The following is a 12,745-nucleotide window of genomic DNA, read 5'->3' on the forward strand; positions in this document are numbered from 1 at the left end:
AGGAGTAGCTTAAAAACCCAAAGGCATCCTCACATCATCACCGGGAATAAATCTCTATGGCACTACGTCAGGATGCGTGATATGAGTCCGGTAGATATTAAAATTGCAAACTTAACATTGCACCGTATACCTGTTTAAATACTATATTGTAAATAATACAAAAACTAGTTTACATAGCACAATGCAAATAAAGGAAACGCAAATCATCCAACTGGTGTGACGAGAAGTGCCGAGTAATCTCTCACCTACAAAACAATAATAATCAACAGAAGAGTTTTGAACTTCTGTGAATCCAAAGGTTTGCTGGGTACAGTAGTAAGGCAGTCAGCACAGCCAATAACATTTAAAAATCGTCATGGTGAAAAAAGTTGCTACAAGAATGAGCTTCGATTCATTGTCTTGAAGGTTTGTTGTCCTTTATCACAGTGTGCATTGTTCCCACGTCCAGCATCCTTCCCGATTCTTTAAAGTCTGCCTGCGTGTGAATCCGCGGTCTCGGAGATTTCAAAGCAAGCCGTCTTGCTCAAAAACAGAAGGGAGGAGGGAGAAGTCGAAGGGCACAAACTTCACGCCGGTCCCGTGGTAGAATTTGTTCTGAAACTCCACCCTGAGATAAACAAAACAAAAAAAAAAGACAGAGAGAACAAGCAAAAACTTAAAGTCAAAATAAAACTTAGAGATTCAAATAAAGCTTCATATTCAACTCAATATTTTCATTCTATTATAATATCACTGTTCTACTTCTGCATGAATTAAGTAATAAAATGATGTTTCTCTGTTTTGGACCTTACCAACCCTAAACAGTGCAGTTAAAGTTGAGGCCTGACTCACCAGTGAAGCCGCAGTGCGTGGAGGAACGCCGACAGGCCCTCCATGACCAGCAGGATGGACACGGTGAGGGCGGCGAACAGACCAAACACCGGGACCAGAAACACCACGCCCACTTTAGTGGTGATCCTGAAACCCAGGCGCATCACCATGGCCCACAGCACCTCGGACAGCTCTAAAAGCAAACGCAGAAAAACTGCATCAGGAAATAGAGGAGCATAGAATGTGAATGTGTGACAACGAGGCAGAGACACCCCAGGGTGGGCCTCTCCTCCCGACTGGACTTACGGGCGTGAGCCAGGCTGAGCGCCCAGAGACGCAGGTAGGACGCGGTGTTGGAAATGCAGCCCAAGCAATACTCTATGGTGTGAATGGCCTGGTACAGGATGACATCGGCAAAGTCGAACTGCAAAACAGTTATCAATCAGCTATTATCAGATAAGATATTACTGCTGCTTATTTATTTACTTTTAGACATATAGTCCATTCTCTTTTGTGCCGTTATCCTCTGACCTGTTTAGGTAAAGTCTCTCTGCTGGGCGTTTCATCTAGTCCCTCCTCTTCATCATCTTCGTACGACGGTGCAGTGGAGTTGTCATCCTCACTCACACGCCTCACCCTCTCATAACCCTGGAGTGGTGCAGAAATGATAAATAAGCCAAAGTAACCCAGCATAAACCATCGCGGCGGCCTCGGACCGGACTTACTCTGCGCCTGCGCAGGCCTTTGCCTCCTCGGTACAGCCAGTACAGGTAGAACGGTTTCCCTAGCAGCAGCACAGGCACCGACAGCAGAGCAACCACAACCAAGAAAATCTGCAACCCCGTCTGTTGGACCAACACGACAAACATCAACTGTAAATTGCAACCGACCGGCTGCACGCAAGTCCAGTGAGCGCCGGCAATAACGCACCTGTCCGGGATACAGCGGAGCGATATCCTTTCCCTGCATGACAAACATGTTGATGAAGTGGATGAGGATGCTGGGAGCCCGACTGGAGTCCCGCGCACCAAATGCCAGCCACTTGTAGACAATCATGAGGACCAAGTAGCCGAAGAGACAAAGCAGGAAGAGCAGTTCAGGAAGAAATAGCAGATAGACATTAAATTTCTGTCGGAAGTGCCTGAAGGGAGAGGAAAAGAAAATATGGGAAGAAAAGAAAATGATAAGGGAGGGGTAACTCAATAGTTCATGCCAACAGAAACTGGGTAGACACTCGCTGCGTTTACATGAACTCTGGATAATGTGATCAGATGGATGTGTGGATTGAATATCATATAATTAATTGATGTATCAGTCCCGTATTGATTTGAACAATGACACTGGTGAAAGTCTGTTTGTGTTACTTTTTTCTTTGGTTATTTGGTGCAGTTGTTAAACTCTGGGTGCTCATCATCAAATATAATGTTATTAAACGCCTGCAATGTGAATCTGAGGTGACTTACAAGTGGTTGAAAACACTGAGCACGACTCCGAAGCTCATGTGGACGACCCCAATGATGACTGACATCTTCATTTTGTAGGAGTTGAGGAAGGACAGGCGGTTCACCGCCATGTTCCATATCTGGTGGGATATTTCAAAGCAAAAACGATCAGAGAACATTTCATTTGTAGTTTGTCCGTAATGTCTTGAGTGCCTTTACTCACAGGATCGATGCCGAACGGGTACGGACCGCTGAAAACACCACTGACATTGGGGTCCAGGGTGAGCAAGGCGTTGGCTTGGAGCGTTTTGTTTCTGCAAAATTAAAAAGAGAAAGTTCAAAAAAATAGAAATAAACAAAAATAATGATCTGGATGTGTTTGGACTGATCACTCACGTCCACTGCTGATTCGCAAACATCGCCTTGATGCTCCAACCAGAGCCGAATATATTGAGAGACTTGGAGAAGCAGTCATTGTAAATGAGTCCAGTGTAGATAGAAAAAAGTCCCATCATCAGGATGATGTAGCGCCCGTTGAAAAACGTCATCCATATCTGGGAGAAACAGAAACACGACTATCAGCTGAAGCTAATTAAAAAGACACCCGGCACTGGGAAAGGTGCTGAATCATTCCCACCTCATTACTGCAGCGCTTCTTCTTTTGGTTCTTCTCTGTCAGCACCATCCACAAGGCGAACAGGCTCATTACCATCCCGTGGCCCAAGTCCCCGAACATCACAGCAAACAGGAAGGGGAACGTGATGATGGTGTACGGGGCTGCCGACACACAAATACAATTAATATCTATTCAGAACTTTAACAAAACATGAATGAAAAAAAAAAAGAAAAGGTCTGAGGTATTCTTACCTGGGCTCACCTCGCGATAATCCCCCACCCCATACGCCTCCACGATGCTCTGAAAGCCCGACGTGAACTTGTTGGTTCTTAACAGGGTGGGCGGGGTGTCGGAGCTCGGGATGCGGTTCACGAAAGATGGAACGGTGGCGTCGCCTTTCCTCTGATGATGAAGGGCGGGCATGAAAGAAAAGTTAATGAGCTTGTATATGGGAGAAAAAAAAAAAAAAACCCACAACAGCTTCAAACTCACTGAGCCCTCTTCTAGCGCCCCCCTCAGGTTGGCCAGGTCGCTGACGGGACACCACACCTCAGCGATCAGACACTTGTTGGTGACGTCGAAGCTGCAGAGGTTGAGGATGTGGTAGATGGCCTTCATCTTCTTCACCTGCAGCACCCAGGTGAAGGCCGACTCCGACGCCTTCTGCAGGACCTGCCTCAAGTAATCCTCAGTGCGATGAAGCACCTGAAGGAAGCAAAGCCGATTTACTATGCATGCACGAATGTATTCCGGTGTGAGTCAAAGGGAATCACTCATCACTACATTATTAAGGTCCTGAATGCGCGTCCTCAAGCTGTCCAACACGTCTGCTCGCTCCTCGTCGTTCTCAGGGTGCGGATAAAGGTGGCAGTGGTAACTGATGACAACAGAGACAGATCCATCAATTATTGGCAAGGGAAAAATCTATGAGCTTGAGTCAGACTGAGTAATGAGGTTTCTTACCAATCACATATTTTTTGGACCTTCTGTCCAATCTGGTCTCCCCAGAAAGAGATGAGAAACACAACACTCTTGCTAATCTCACCCTGAAAAAACAAAAGACAACAAACACAAGCATTAAAATGCAACTTTGGTCCTTGTGGCAGTGGGGTTTGAGTACACCGTGCACAGAACAGACGTACACATTAACAGCTTTCAGCAATTCCAAGTCACCAATTAACCGAACCAGACACAGACAAGCCTTTGCGTGAGGGATGGAGCACTTTTTCCACCTCGAAGGATGAACTTACAGTGTCGAGATCGGCCAGGTTCTCGTCCACTTCTGCGTAGCTGAGGATGGTGTAGCCTTTACACACTCTCCACAGCATACGCTCGAAGGCCTCCACCTTCACCCGCTGGATCAGGCCTGATATGAAACTACCCCCCAGGAAAAGACCGGATTAAGAATAAGATCAATCAATCCATCAGTCGTGTCAGAATGCGATAGAGACTCGAGATGCGGCTCACCCCAGCTTGGCTCCCAGCCGCTGCATCCCGGTACATCCTGTGACCGAGTCTGTCTCCATGGTGGGGAACTCTTCATACTGGGGACCAAGAGCCTCATGCTAGTTATGAAAAGGAACATGTTACATTTCTGACAGCTTATATCAATCGCTCCTGGCATGGTTCTAAGGTGCTACGACGCACGGGCCATGAGTCAGGTGCCGCTTATAACAGCTGCATTGTGGCCGGGCCGTTAATTAAAGTCGGCACACTGACTCCAGCTCCGTCACCCAGGGAAATAAAACACAGGAAAACAAGATGCTACAGGAGAGGTGAGAGGAGGAGGAGGAGGAGGAGGAGGAGGAGGCATCTCGCCAAAGACTGCAAACAGAGTGGGAAGAGACAACGCAGATGTGATGGCGACGGCTGGAGTGGAAACACACTCACTCTGGAGCGGCTGTGGATGAAGGTCCGCGTGATCTTCAGCATGTGTGTGTACTCGGTGAGCTCCAGAAGGTTCCTCTGGAGCTTCTCTTTGTTTTTTGCCACTTCACTGAGCTCCATCTCCAGCCTCTGAAGCTGCTCCTGAACATCGGTACCACAAAACGAAAACAGTAAATGGACCAAGTAAACTACAGAAAGCTTAAGAACATTTCCCTTCCCAAAAATAATTGCATAAAAGAGAACAATGCTGGCGGTGGCGGTACGGTGTGTATCTGTGTGTGCCTGTCCATCCACGGTCTAGTCTGTCCTCCGTCCAATATGAAGAAGAGGCCGTACTGATGAGTAAACACAACTGGAACTACATCTCTGAGTAATTACTAAATAAAATACACACTTTTAAAGACAAACTGGGTGGTAGAGTGACTCGCTACTGCCACCTAAAGCAGAAACATGGCATCATGGCCAAACTGCATCTTTAACCTAAATGTTATGCGAGTGAAAAAGTTTGATTTTCAGAAGTGGGAGGAACATGTTGATGACATTTTGAAAAAAACAAACAAATAAATAACCTAATATTCCTTATTTATTTATTAATTTATTGGGGGGTGGGGGGGCTTATTTTACCTCAACAGGTACAATAATCTTGTTTTAAATGACAAGATTCTTCGTTGTGTGTGTACCAGCACCTACTTTACTTAAATTATCCAGCCGTTGTATGATAAATACAAAATAAATAGAATAGAAAAGAAAGTATTGTTGTTATTGTTGCTTAAAAAAACATATAAAAGTGAACTTCAAATCCAGAAACATTCATGAAATTATCCCTTTTGTTGTCAGTAAAACATTAAAAGCAGCATGTTGTTTGAATCACACCTTGTCTATTCTGTCATAATGTAATGTGTATGTTACAGTCCAGTATTTAGTAATGGAGCCACAACTGAAAAATCATATAATCTGTTGTCAGCTGCACTTCAATGGGCCTTTTGTTCAGTCACATGATTGATGTGTCACACTTTGCTGTTGCACGTCACTTCTCTCTGAATAATACGGCAGTAGTTTATGTGGATCAAGGAGAAGTAAAGATGAAGGGACAGTGAAGAGCGAACCGAGGAGGTAAGTCTCGGCAGTGCCTTCTCATTTTACTGTCAAATAAACACTGAGCTGCTCTCAATAGCTTTGCTTTCACACACACAGCACTGATACATGTGTTTGAAATGGATTTGTCCAGGTCCGGTCCAGATATCTTACAGAGCACACACACACACACACACACACACACACACACACACACACACACACACACACACACACACACACACACACACACACACTCTTCAGTCAAGATACAATCACAATCAACTCTTACCATGATTTCAAGAACTTGTCTTGGAGGAGGAGCGAGTGGACTCTCATCCTCTTCAGGAACGGCGATCCTGGCCTTCTGGATCTCTCTCAGGAGGTAACCTGTCGACACAAACCGCTCATCAGTTCCTTTTTTTGACCATTTTGAGCAAGCTGAGAAAGCTCAGTCTCCACGGGAGCTTTTTACAACAACAAAAAAAAAAACAAATCAGCCAGGTGAGTTCACTGAACAGGAGGATTCACCTACTCAGGTGCCTGCTTACCCAGAATCCTCTCCATCTCCTCGCATCTCTTGATTTCGCTGACGAAGCGCCTTTGGAATGAGCTGACACTTGGGTTGAGCTGAAACAAGAGGAGCACCACAAGTCGAGCTCTCAGAGGCAATAATGACCTCAGGTTGATCTGCTTTCGACGAAATAAACTAAAAGATAATCTGTCTAGATAGATAGATAGATAGATATATAGATAGATAGATAGATAGATAGATAGATAGATAGATAGATAGATAGATAGATAGATAGGGATGCACCTCCTCCCTGCAATATGCATGCATAATCAGACTCATAATGAGTTGTGGAGGGCAGTCAGATCATTCTTATTCGTTGTTTTAAAATTATAATGTGCCTACTTGAAAAAAATATTTCGCTCCATCTTTTTATACTTACATCTCGGAATTCGACCAACCCCAGCTCTCCCAGCTCACTGATGCAGTCGTATTCAGAGCCGGACTGCAGGAACAATTGCGCCAAGCACATCTCCTCACTCCGAAACACCATCTTTATTTATCTGAGGTCCTCTCCTCCTCCTCCACCTCTCTGTAATCTGTCTGTCTAGTCTGGACTCCTGCACCTGCACCACCACCCTGTTCACCACAGGCGCAAATAGAGCATCACAATTCAACGAAATCGCCGCTCAGCCAATTAACTCCCCCCGCGAGGATTAATTATTGTCCATTTATAAAAAAAAAAAAAAAAAAAAAAAAAAAAAAAAAAAAAAAAGGCTTTTCAGAGGGGGTTCGTCCTCATGCAGAGCCGGGTTGTTTCCCCTCAGCTGTCTACTGATCTGAGGTGGAAAACAAAGGCAGGAGCCTCCCGACGCGCCTCCCGCATGAAGCGATGTGGGAGAAAGGCGTCATCCTGGAGGCGCTTCACCTCCAGCACCTGTCAGCGCGAGACGACGGCGCGCGGACGGACGGACGGACGGACGGACGGCGGGCAAAACCCCGGGAACAAATGATCGACCCGGCACGCGGACAAACAGGGCCGAAAGGCAGCCGCGCGCGTTAAAAATAAGCCACAGTCAGAAATAGGCTCCGGCCTTTATTCGCTACGTCGCCCGGCAATTGACACAGATTGCGTCTCCGGGTTGCCAGATATTGTCGCATCCCCGGAAATCCTCTGCTTCTGTGGGGGAGAGGGGCGCCATGCAGCTTTTCTTTAGACAATAAAAATATATATATTTTGAAACTATTAAACGTACGATGTATATTTTGTCCATTTGGTGTAAACTACAACTCAATGATAAATCCATCACTCATTTCAGGATTTGAAGGTGCAGAAATCAAACATTCACCCCCCCCCCCTGCACATTTATGAGCAATTTAGGATCACCAATCAGAACAATATGCATATTTATAGGTACATGGAAATAACCCATGCACGGGGAGAATATGCAAACACTACACAGAAAGGTCTGAAGAATCTGTTTTGAATAACTCTATTTTAGAAAATCCAGTTGGAACTGAATACAGTTTATCGGTTTCCAATGAAATATAGAAAGCCAATAAGTTGAAGGTGCATCAAGATACTAGTACAACAAACATTTAGGGGGACAGATTATAAAGTATGCAGTTAGATTGAGTGGTCATCAGCAGGATTTAGCTTCACTGTAACGTCTTACTGTAAAAGTCCTTTCTGGACAAATAGATTGTGGACCAGAATATTTGAAATTCTTTCGGATCAGAACAATAAAAAAAAAAAAAACAGTGCACCATCTTTGAAAATAAAGCATACTACTACTACTACTACTACTACTACTACTACTACTACTACTAATAATAATAATAATAATAATAACAATAATAATAATAATGAAAGGGTACGAGCAACTTACAATGATTGATTTAAAAAAAACAGCTAGGAATAATCTTAATAAAGCAGCCCCATGCATATTAAATAGAGGCAAACAAAACTGTAAACATGTGTTAAAAGCTGAATAGAAGTAATGACTTAAAAAAAAATCAAGCAGCACAATCATTGTCAATCTTCTCACTTATTAAATGGGCCAGTTACATTTCTGTGTTAAGTCATTTTAACATTAAACGATGGCAAAAGCGAAATCTATGCATTAAGAATTTCAGGGTTTTTTTCCAATAACTGAAGACAGTCATAGGTCAAATATTTCCGGAGGGTAAATTCGCCCTTTAGTAGACTGATTTTTAATAGCAATTTTTCAGATTGTCTTCTCTGTCTACTTGTAGATGGAAGCGTGTCTTCTTCTAGAGGGGGTTTTGACAAAAACCTGGCAACCACCGCATCTTCTTATATTCTGTTGCGCCGCAAAAAGCGGTCCGACCGTCTGCCTTCTTTATTCCAGTCAGTTTAAATTCATCTTTAAATGTTGACAAGGAAACATTAAAACTAACAAGAAAAACTAATTTAAAAAAAAATGATTAGAATGCATCCATAAATACCATGTTTGAAAAGTAGAAATGAACGTTTCAGTAGAGAATCACTAGATGTGGGGCCAAAATCATGGCATAGCTCCACAAGTTTATCCATCAAAGGGAACTGTGAATGAAGACGTTTCTCTGGATGTGCACGGACATGTAGCAGCTCTGTCTGCTCCGTTCCAGGCATGCTTACACCTTCTGTTTGGTGTTTTCACCTTCATGTTGTTTCCATCAACATACATGGCATCAGTGATGTGTGGGTTACAGATTCAAAGCCAGTATTGAGTTATGCATAATTTTACAGAATAACACCAAAAACAGAGATGACACATGACACCAAGTCCACAACTGAATTATCTTTAATGATCACACAGAGCAGACTGTTAATAGACAGCGGGACAGTCGTCCTCTAAGTCCTCAGACTTTGTGCCAGTTTGTTGAGCTCCTGCGACAGAGCCGTGACTGTATCCAGAACCCGCTGTTTGTCTTTCTCCTCTAACCGGGCTTCGCACCGTTGAGCAAATTTGTCCGGGTGCCACAGGGCCTGCTGCTTCCGGAGCGCTTTGCGAAACCCTGCGGCGTCCTTCCGGTCGACGCCGTGCAGCATCACGTCGATCATCTCCTGGATGGAGCCTCGCGGGGCCGGCCAAGGGATGTCGCCGTAGCTCAGCTTCACGCCGTCAGCCGAGGAGCCGGCCTGAAAGGTGGCCGCGCACCGCTCGTCGTACCGACGCTTATTCCCCAGCCGCGTTTCCTCCTCTTTCCGTGCCGCTCGAGCCAGATACTCCTCGTGCTCCCGGCGAAGCTTTTCCTGCAGCTCCCTGTTGCTTCGCTCTTCTTCTTCTCTCTCCTCCTTGGTCTTCCTCCTCTTCCATCCACTGGAGGACGCAGCCAGTCTTTGAGCCTCTGCGTGTTTTTTATCGAAGTACTCTCTCCTGATCCGATCGGCCCAGTCCCCGAAGTCTTCCTCGTCGTCATCAACGGGCAGAAAGTCATCGGCTGTGAGAAACAAATGCAGAAGTTATCAGCAGAAGAAGAAATACTAAAGGAGACAAGAAGAAAAAACTGTTTTATATGTTTGGTCGTCTCAGTTGAAAGATAACCAGGCTGAAGGAATGCAAGTGCAGCTTGTAAGAAACCATAAAATTGTGGACACAACCTTCCTCAAATACTCCCAAGCTTGAGCTACAAAGGCTTCTCGTTCCATGAAAAAATTTACATGAGATCAATCCTGATGGAGGAAGACAAGAACAGTCAAACCTGAAGCAAAGCCTCATTGACATTTTGTCCGATAACTTTCATAAAAGAGGTTTCCGTCGCCACATAAAAATTCAAACTTCGTGTGACCTTGACTTTGAGAGCGCATTAATAAAACAGAGCGACGATGGCACAGAGAAGTAGAAGGTAGTTCAAAAAGGAACACAAAGTGCTCGGAAAACACCAGTCAGAAGCCACGTCAACATGGTGCTCCCCACAGTGTCTTAGAAATATGATTAATTAATTGAAGGTCGACAAAAGTAATCGAAATTTTTCCCACACGTTACAGCTAGCACTAACAACTTTGGAAGTCCCTGAAGTGAAACACAGCATTAAAGAGTAAGTTCAATATTTACCATCATACACTCCGAAGGTTTCCAAAAACTCATCCTCGCATTCGTCAAAGAGCTTCCCCAGCCACTCCTCCTCAGGATCTGACCTACGTGGACGGCTCATTTCTTCTGCACTCTGTGACAAAAATAAAATGGCATGAAGATATCAGCTATGGGGGGAGAATTTAAAGCAAATATTGTGTACTGGAAGTTTAGGTCACCTAGTATGCGAGCTACAATCCTTACAATGACTTTGTGGATGTGCTCCTGACAGATGCCATTTAACTTAACATCAGTTGATGTAAGAGTAAATTTAGCTCCAAGTCCTGATGGTTTCTCTATATAGTGGTAGAAGCTAGGAGGCTACAGCAGCCTGGATCAAATCCATAGACGTTAGCTTCACATCTGTATACAACATCTGTGAAGAACAGGAGTCAATCTGTGTGGGAAACACCACAAGAACAGCAAACCCCGACCTGAGTGACGACAAAGAAATCAACTAAATATAATTAATGAAGATCAATGTGGTCTACAATAAAAGGCAGATGTGTTCATAGTTTGCTCTACATATGTTTATACTATTAGAATTTGAAATATCAGTATGATCGTTGTTTACCTGGGACTGTCTGGTCCAGCTCAGCAGGTCTTGGGGAGTGATCCCGGCTCTGTTTGGGGCGTTCAGAGCATCTGGACAGCTCCTCTTCAGAGGCACCACCAGGTCATCAAACGCTGAAACAAAACACGACCAAAAATTACAAAAAAAAAAAAAAAAATGTCAAAACACACAGGATTCAGTAGGGTTTATTTAAGAAGCCTCACTCACCTGTCTTCCCGTGTTTCAGGACTCTGTCGGCCGCGACGTGCAGCGCCGTGTTTCCTCGGCGGTCCCTCCGGAGAACGTCTGCTCCATGGCGGAGGAGCAGCCGCACAGAGGCGTCGTCCCCGAGGCCGCAGGCCAGATGCAGCGGGCTCTTCTGCCTCTTTCCCTGGGAGAAGTTCACGTCCAGGTCCCGGTGCTTCCGCAGGTAGGCCTTCAGCTTCAACACGCTGCCCTCCTCGACGTATTTCCACACTCGCTTCTGTTTACGCGACGCCATTCCCAGGAAAAGAGGCTAACGGCTAGCCTCTGCTAGCAGGCCGCGGTGCATGCTGAAATATCTTCCGCCGGCAAAAAGTGGATACTTCATTGGTTCCGGAGACAAATCTGTTCTTTTGGCTACCGCTAGAGGGCAGGATTTCATGCTCTTTTTTTTTTAAGGTAATCCAAATTGATTTGCTGGGTGGTCAGAATAGAATAGAATAGAATAGAATAGAATAGAATAGAATAGAATAGAATAGAATAGAATAGAATAGTTACTCTGCTCCTCACCTGTGGAACAAACTTTCTGAACATCTGAGGACTGCTGACACACACTTCTGTTTTTTCCCATATGTGACACAACAAATAAGAACATGATGTAGATTTTCTATCACTTTTAAACATAATAGAGAAATTTACTAGTTTGAAAGTTTTCATAAGTGATTTATTTTCCATTTATTAAAAGTTAAAAGAGCATTTATTTAGTTCTGAAGTGGCTTAAATCTCTGTTCTCCTCAGTAATGTTAAGATTTCATTGTGCTGAATGATGTAGTTGCTGTCAAATTAATTTAAAGATGCAAAGTTGATTTATTTCTGCCTTAATTGTAGTTTTTGGGTAGATATTTCATGCACAAATGCCTGAAACCTTGGAACCCCACTGTGGAATGAGTGAGAAATGATTCTGAGTGGACCAGGACATTTTTTTGTTTATTTTTTTTTATCTGTAAAACCCAATAAAATAAATCATGAATCAGTCATAAAGTCTCAAAGTCATCATATTATTTTTCAAGGGAAAGCATTTTTATGAGATGGTCCAACTGGACATTAACCCCATCCTGAAATACCACTTACTGAAACCTAACCCTCACACTGACCTTAAAGTCAGTCTTCACCATTAAAGTTAATGATTTACATTCTGACGACTGACTTCTTGTCTCCTGAAGGAAGTTCAGTTTCCACACTGTGGCTGTGTAAACATGAATGTGTTTATACAAATAGATTTATGTCCCTAAAACACAAACAGTACATGCAAACACACACATGAACGCGCGAAACAGTGAATTACTGTAAAATTATTGAGTGATATTCAACTATTATTATCTTTAATGTGGCTCAGATGAAACATTTTAGCTAAAAGTTATCTTTAGATTATAATTTGACTGTCAGATATGAAAAGCTAACTGGCTTTGAATCGGAGAGTGTTGCTTTTGCAACATAGTAATTGTTAGTTTGTCAGTGAGTCACTGAAATTCAGTTCACATCCATGTATTCTGTCTGGAATGTGGTACT

The 12,745-nt window shown here is 43.9% G+C and overlaps 2 protein-coding genes across 3 annotated transcripts; both read right to left on the reverse strand.

Annotated features, from left to right (window-relative positions):
* Positions 1–289: 289 nt before the first annotated feature.
* Positions 290–7,069, reverse strand: atp6v0a2a (ATPase H+ transporting V0 subunit a2a). Of its 2 annotated transcripts, none has more exons than XM_030084175.1 (20): positions 6,783–7,069; positions 6,381–6,459; positions 6,122–6,219; positions 4,759–4,896; positions 4,336–4,412; positions 4,119–4,245; positions 3,832–3,914; positions 3,652–3,745; positions 3,361–3,573; positions 3,120–3,270; positions 2,890–3,029; positions 2,649–2,806; positions 2,476–2,566; positions 2,274–2,392; positions 1,741–1,951; positions 1,536–1,655; positions 1,342–1,458; positions 1,117–1,234; positions 832–1,003; positions 290–607 (listed from the first exon to the last, which is right to left on the reverse strand). In XM_030084175.1, exons 1-20 carry the CDS (start codon positions 6,891–6,893, stop codon positions 505–507), a joined length of 2,520 nt encoding a protein of 839 aa, XP_029940035.1. In that variant the 5' UTR covers positions 6,894–7,069; the 3' UTR covers positions 290–504. The 2 variants fall into 2 exon arrangements, with proteins under 2 accessions (XP_029940035.1, XP_029940034.1); XM_030084174.1 differs by having other exon boundaries at positions 4,336–4,433.
* Positions 7,070–9,132: 2,063 nt separating this feature from the next.
* nfkbil1 (nuclear factor of kappa light polypeptide gene enhancer in B-cells inhibitor-like 1) lies at positions 9,133–11,516 on the reverse strand. Its single transcript, XM_030084190.1, has 4 exons — positions 11,201–11,516; positions 10,994–11,106; positions 10,402–10,513; positions 9,133–9,787 (listed from the first exon to the last, which is right to left on the reverse strand). Exons 1-4 carry the CDS (start codon positions 11,472–11,474, stop codon positions 9,198–9,200), a joined length of 1,089 nt encoding a protein of 362 aa, XP_029940050.1. The 5' UTR covers positions 11,475–11,516; the 3' UTR covers positions 9,133–9,197.
* Between the last annotated feature and the right edge of the window lie 1,229 nt (positions 11,517–12,745).

Source organism: Salarias fasciatus (assembly GCF_902148845.1).
Source record: "Salarias fasciatus chromosome 7 unlocalized genomic scaffold, fSalaFa1.1 super_scaffold_4, whole genome shotgun sequence".
Classification (NCBI taxonomy): Eukaryota; Metazoa; Chordata; class Actinopteri; order Blenniiformes; family Blenniidae; genus Salarias; species Salarias fasciatus.

Bases quoted from the DNA above. Each gene is read 5' to 3' on its own strand.
- atp6v0a2a (XM_030084174.1), bottom strand. From the start codon at position 6,893: ATGGTGTTTCGGAGTGAGGAGATGTGCTTGGCGCAATTGTTCCTGCAG. The intron at 3,271-3,360 runs GTGAGTTTGAAG...CTTCATCATCAG, and splicing joins GGGCGCTAGAAGAGGGCTCA to AGGAAAGGCGACGCCACCGT. The intron at 1,235-1,341 runs GTCAGAGGATAA...ACTGTTTTGCAG, and splicing joins GAGAGACTTTACCTAAACAG to TTCGACTTTGCCGATGTCAT.
- nfkbil1 (XM_030084190.1), bottom strand. From the start codon at position 11,474: ATGGCGTCGCGTAAACAGAAGCGAGTGTGGAAATACGTCGAGGAGGGC. The intron at 11,107-11,200 runs GTGAGTGAGGCT...GTTTTGTTTCAG, and splicing joins CCTGAAACACGGGAAGACAG to CGTTTGATGACCTGGTGGTG. The intron at 10,514-10,993 runs GTAAACAACGAT...TTTTTGTCACAG, and splicing joins GCTGGACCAGACAGTCCCAG to AGTGCAGAAGAAATGAGCCG.